At 60.3% G+C, this 6,125-nt stretch overlaps 1 protein-coding gene across 1 annotated transcript; it reads right to left on the bottom strand.

Moving 5' to 3' along the window:
* Positions 1-34: 34 nt before the first annotated feature.
* On the bottom strand, positions 35-5,919 carry LOC116547653 (A disintegrin and metalloproteinase with thrombospondin motifs 7-like; the record flags this gene model as incomplete). Its single annotated transcript, XM_032273526.1, has 5 exons — positions 5,649-5,919; positions 4,241-4,614; positions 3,967-4,099; positions 651-777; positions 35-122 (listed from the first exon to the last, which is right to left on the bottom strand). Coding segments are annotated over exons 1-5 (807 nt in total), but the record flags the coding sequence as incomplete, so codon positions are not given.
* Positions 5,920-6,125: the final 206 nt, after the last annotated feature.

The raw sequence follows: 6,125 nt of genomic DNA, 5'->3' as shown, positions 1-6,125 counted from the left end.
AGTTCCCCACAGCCCAGGTGGCCAGACAGGGCACGTGGCGGTTGCACTGGGTTTCAGTCTGGGGCGGGGGAAGGTGTTCACAGGCGGGCGGCTCCAGGGCGCTCTGCTCATCCAGCTCCACACTGCAGATGCAGAGCATGGCCCAGTGTGAGAGGCCCCCAGGCAGGAGCTGGAGCACAGCTGTCCCTCACCTGCCCACCACCTGGCAAGGGCACACGGGTGGCATCAGTAGGCTCACCAGCAGGGAGGGCCAGGCCAGGCTCCCAGGCCCTCAGAGTTGGTCCCAGAGCTGGGACCAAGGCCAGTGGCTGCTTCTCCAGAGCTCCAAGCCCAGGTAGGTGCCCTGCCCCCTAAGTCTGGTGACATGGCCCAGCCCCTCCACTCCTGCCACCCTCCCCTCAGGGGAAGTGAGCGTGACCTGAGGCCTATTTCTATATCCAGGGACCTAAGGAGGAGGACCACAGGTGTCCAGGCTGGCCCAGGCTGGAATAAGGGGTGACCAGGAGCTGGGGCTTCAGCCTTGGGAAGACGAGTGAAAACCTGGCTGGCTGTGCTCCTCCCTGGGGCCTCTGGGGCCCAGAAGTAGGGGCCTGTGGCAGACCCAGGCCGCCTGGGGGTAGGGAGTTGGTAGGGGCGTGGGGGCAGCTCACCTGGCAGGGCAGGGCTGCTCACTGCATTTCCTCTGGCGGTCATCAGGCTGGCCCAGGGGGTCACAATGCCCCTCGTCCACAGGCCCTGCCTGCCACTCCGAGCAGTACACACTCTGCCTCTGCACACCTAGGGGCCGTGGGGCTCAGCCTGGACCTGACACCCAGGTGCCCACCACCCAAGACCCAAAGACACCATTTCTGCCAGAACCCTCCCAGAACAGCACCTCACCGCCTGTGTCAGGATGAAGGCAGACCTCCCCGGCTGCCTCCTCCTTGCTGTCCTGCTCTCACCCGCCCTCTCCTATGTAGCCTCCCTCTGACTGTCCCTGGAGAGGTGGCACAGTATGGAGGTTTAGTGGGTTGGGTCCCCAGACCCTCTGCTTCCTAGCTGAGATGCCTGGGTGGCTCATTTGGCCACTCTGAACCTCAGCAGCCTCCTCTGTGAAGTTGGAGTGACAATCCTGCCTGCCTACAAGCCCCAGAGGGAGGACTGCTTGTGGCCTTGCGTGTGCGGGCTCAGCCCGTGCCCAGCACATCCTAAGAGCTCGATCCGTGCCAGCTGCTGCTAGCATGCAAACCCAGCCATGACGTCAAGGCTGCCCGACTGTCCACGCCCTTCCCAATGGCTCAGAGAAGATCTGGAGAAGAAATGCATCAAGGGGCGCTCCCCGCCCCCACACCAGCCTTGGCATTGCTCCTGTCCTTCATACCTTCTGCCACTGCCCACCCCGGGCTTTTCCACAGCCACGCTCCTCACTTAAACTCACTTCCATACTGCCTGCTGAGACCCAGCATCAGGACCCCCTCTGCTGGTGGCTCTGCTTTCTCTGCTCTCCTGGGGTCTCAAGAGTAAGCTGTCCCTCCCCTGAGCTGCCAGCCCCACACCCATCCCCCTTTCCTCACCAACAGATCCTGATATTGCTCAAGGTCCCAACTACAGCAATGGGACCTGCTGAAAACACCGAGGCCGCCCCCTCGAAACTAGGGTTTCTGGGACACAGTCCTGCCTGGGGAGAAACAGGGACGAGTCCCTCGCTGGGAGTCAGCCCTTTCCCCTCCTTCTTCCTGCCCGGAACATGGCAAGAGGCCTGGAAGGGAGGATGACATCTGTGACAAGCAGGAGGGGAGGGCTGCCGTGGCAAGGACGCTGCAGCTGAGGGACAGTCAGCTCCAGGTCCCACCAGCTTGGACTGCACACCTGGGACTTCCTGCCTGTCTGTCCTGGCCACCGCGGGGCACTTGCCTCTGCGTACACTCCTACACGGTCCACCTTCGAGGCAGCCGATTTGCTGAAAGACAATCCCCCAAATGTCTCGTGCTACACATGTATTTGTTGGTTTCTCACGTTTGTCTATTTAAAGACACCTGAATTATGCCAGGTGTGGTGGCTCATGCCTGCAATCAATCCCAGCGCTTTGGGAGGCTGAGTCAGGTGAATTACCTGAGGTCAGGAATTCAAGACCAGCCTGGCCAACATGGTGAAACACCAACTCTACCAATAATAAAAAATTAGCCAGGCATGGTGGCACATGCCTGTAAATCCCAACTACTCAGGAGGCTGAGGCAGGAGAATCAGTGGGACCTCGGAGGCGGAGGCTGCTGTGAGCCAAGATCGCACCACTGCACTCCAGCCTGGATGACAGAGCAAGACTCATCTCAAAATAAAATAAAGATAGCTGTATTAGATAAAACGGTTTCCTGGCTTTGGAAGGCATCTACCCAGTTCTCCAGTTCTCATGTTGTCATCATAACAGCATTTTAAGGCTCCCTCTCTTCCCCTGCGCGCCCGCCCCCTCCCTCACTTCTCCTTTCCCTCCTCCCCATTCCTCCTCCTTCCCTCACCTCTTTCCTCCAAATAAATAGTAATAATAATTTTTAAATAGCATTTTAAGAAATGCTCAAGTGTCTCTATCTCAGATTCCCGATTCTGAGACTCTGAGGACACTGGGTGTCAACGATGGAAAGACTGAGGGGAAAGGGGGAGGACTAACAGAGTGGGAGACGGAGGCAGGGAAGGGAGACTGAGGGGTGAGCAGGAAGACCGAGGGGCTGGGGAGACCCAGGGGCCGGGGTGGGGAGACCAAGGAGTGGGGGGACTGAGAGGCACAACCGGGGGAAACCGAGGGGTGTGGGGAGATGGGGTGGGGGGAGGTTGAGGGGTAGGGGGAGGCTGAGGGGTGGGGGGAGATGGGGAGGGGGGAAACCGAGGGGTGTGGGGAGACGGGGAGGGGGGGACACTGAAGGGTGGGGGGAGATGGGATGGGGGGAGACCGAGGGGCAGGGGGGACTGAGAGGCATGACTGAGGGTAGACTGAGGTGTGAGGGGAGACCAAGGGGCAGGGGAAGACCGAGGGGTGGTGGGAGACCAAGGGGTGAGCAGGGAGACCAAGGGTTGGGGGGAGACTGAGAGTCATGACTGGGGGCAGACTGAGGGGTGAGGGGAGACCAAGGGGCAGGGGGAGACCGAAGGGCGGGGGGAGACTGAGGGGTGAGCAGGGAGACCAAGGGGTGGGGGGAGACTGAGGGGCGGAAGGGGAGACCAAGGGGCAAGGGGGAAGACTGAGGGGTCGGGGGAAACTGAGGGGCATGGGGGGGAAGACCAAGGGGCAGGGTAGGAGACCTGAGGTGGGAGATTCTGAGAGGCAGGGAGACCAAGGGGCATGGGGGGCATGAAGGGAAATATGGGGAGGAAGAGTCGAAGTTAATGAAAACATCATACTTTTTATATAGTTTAAAGAAATAAGTCAGCGTAGTGAGGGGCCACTAGGCTGGCCTCAGAGTGGGGGGGGAAACCTGGCTGTGCCCTGGCCTCCCTCCCCTCACTGCCCCCTTCCCTGCCACCTTCCACTGTTCCCCCTCCTGTCTGGGAAGCCCCTCATGGGGCGGCCACCAGGGAGCCCCAGACTCTGGACCACTGGAGGGGCTGGAGAAGGGGAGCAGTGCCCCTACAGGCCCACAGCTAAAGCTCTGTGGGGGTGGGAGGGTCGTCTCCAGGACACAGCAGAAATGCAGGCACGAGACCTGCCGGAGCTGAGCCAGGACAAAATTGAGAGGGACCTGTGCCCCCTGGATGGAGAACGCAAAGGGCTGGGGCATGCTGAGCACTCGCCGCAAGCTGCCCCCACCTGCCGCATCTATTTACCACCCAGCGGGCATGGGACATGGAGCAATTGCCAGCCTCATTTCACAGATGGGGAACTGAAGCTCAGAGAAGCAAACCTCAAGACCCGTGGTGACCCAGAAGTGAGCTGGAGGCTGAAGCCAGCATCCCTGTCCAGAGCCAAAGCCCCTGCTGGAGGGGCTGTGCCTGTCCCACAGGTGACCGTGCACTTGGTCCAGGGTCCGTAGTGCCAGGACAACTCGGGCGGTGGGACCTCGCCATGGCCATCTGCCTCCCTGTGGATGGTGTACTCATAGCGCACCCCAGGGTTGCTGTCCTGGAACAGCAGCTGGGCGAGCAGACGAGCCCCGTGAGCACGAGGCATCCTCTCCATCCACCCAGCCCTAGAGGAGCTGACCCCAGCCACCTCTGAACTGCAGCTACATCACGGGGCCATTTTAAAAGATGGAGAAACTGAGGCAGAGGTTGCAGCAGGAGGGCCTGGCTGAGAACCAGGCTCTGTGACTGCCCCAGCGCTCACTCCTCCAGGATGAGACCCTGCCATGGGCCTGGGGTCTCCACCTCTGCTCCCCGCTCCTGGGCCTTGGGAAGCACGCACCTGAATCCAGACAGGCTCGTTGGTGGGACCTGGGGACGTGAGGTTCTCCCAGTTGCCCCTGCATGCGTATGCAAAGGTGGTCCCTGCCACCTGGTAGTCCCCATCCCACTGGATGGTCCAGCCGCCGTTGAGGAAGTACTTCTTCGGGTCCTCGCTCTGCAGTGCCAGGAAGTTAGCAGCCTCCGCCGCCTCCTGGATGTGGCTCTCACGTGCGCCAGCTGGGATCAGACCCACATCCACATACCCTGCTGGCCACGGGTTGTGTACAGGTTGTGCTTGGGGTGACAGGGTTGCCTATCCCCACCCGCTGCCCTCACCTCTCTCCCCACTTGCACCCCGCCTGCTGATACCAAAGATTCCACTGTTACCTTAAAAGTCTGAGCTCTCTCAATTGCTCAGATATGTCACAGGTCACCAAAACCTCACAGAGGCGCCCCAAATCCTGACCCCGTGTCCATGCCCCGTCACACCTCTCTTGGGGACCTAAACTGGTCTCACCACAAGACTGGGTCCACCCAACACTCAGGGCCAGCTGGCATTCTCTTTCTAAACTGCCAGCGTGCTCAGGCCTTTCTCCCAGCCCACACGGCTGCTTTTATTCACCCGCTTCTGTAACACCCATCACGCGCCGGGCACTGCTCACGTGTAAAATGAATAACAACCCTAGGATGTAGGTACCATTATTGTCCCCATTTCACAGATGAGGAAAGTGAGGCAGACAGGGATAGTAACATGAATGAGCATCCTGCTGGGATCTGAGGACAACGGGGTTTTCCTCAGGAAACCTTCCCTGACTTCCCCAGGCCAGGAGCGTCTTCCTCGGTGCTCCCAAAGTCCTCTGGGCCTCCCTGCACTGCATTGGCCACACAGAAGGTTCTGTCCCCTGCAGGACTGAACGATTCACCTGCATGTCCCCATCACCTAGCACAGTCAGCACTCGAACAACGTGTGCAAAGCAGACCCAAAGTGAGGGCGTGGAGCTGAGGATCACAGAAGCTTTGGGAGGAGACCACCATCCTCCTAGAGGTCCAGGGGCTGCACACAAGCTGAGCTGGACCTGCCTGGGGTCTCTGGGACGAGGTCTCCCCATGGGGACAGGTCTCTGTGCTTAGGTTAGGGGTCCCTGACTCCTACATGAATTCCACCCCAGCAAGGCTTCCCTGCTTAGCCATCTATGGCTGGGTGGGGACCACGAGGCCAATGGGGGGACCCGGGGCAGATGGGAAAGTGGCCACCAGGTAAAGAGCATGCCCCTCCCCCACAGTGGTCCCACCCATACCCAGGCCCTCGGCCTCCACGAAGGTCTCGCTCACGGTGTGGCAGGTGGAGCCATTGCCGTGGCACACGCCACAGCGGTCCTCCATGGCACCGGAGTCAATCTCGAAGTCACAGCCCACATTCTGCAACACACAAGGGAGGGGAGGCCCGTGGTACTGGCAGTCAGCCCTCTGTGGCCCCAGCCCCAGGGGCCAGCCAGGGTCAGGAGGAGACAGCTGGAGTGGGGGTCGGGAGGCCTCTCTCTGGCCCTGCCCCACCCCAGCTGTGCCTCTGACCCAGGTGAACTTCTCTACCTCCCTGAGCCTCAGTGTCCTCAGATGTGAGATGGTGAGACCTGCCCCTCCCTTAAAGGTATGTCTCGAGCATCACATGCAACGAGAAGGGAGTTCTGCAAAGGCTGCGGGCAGGCAGGGACCTGATTCACCACGTGCTTCTGACCAGTGCGTGCAGGGAATCTGAACATCAGAGGTGCTGGGGG

The sequence above is a fragment of the Sapajus apella genome, unplaced genomic scaffold (genome assembly GCF_009761245.1).
Source record: "Sapajus apella isolate SASKATOON/1434 unplaced genomic scaffold, GSC_monkey_1.0 scaffold3981, whole genome shotgun sequence".
Taxonomy (NCBI): Eukaryota; Metazoa; Chordata; class Mammalia; order Primates; family Cebidae; genus Sapajus; species Sapajus apella.
This window is presented reverse-complemented; position numbering and strand designations above follow the sequence as displayed.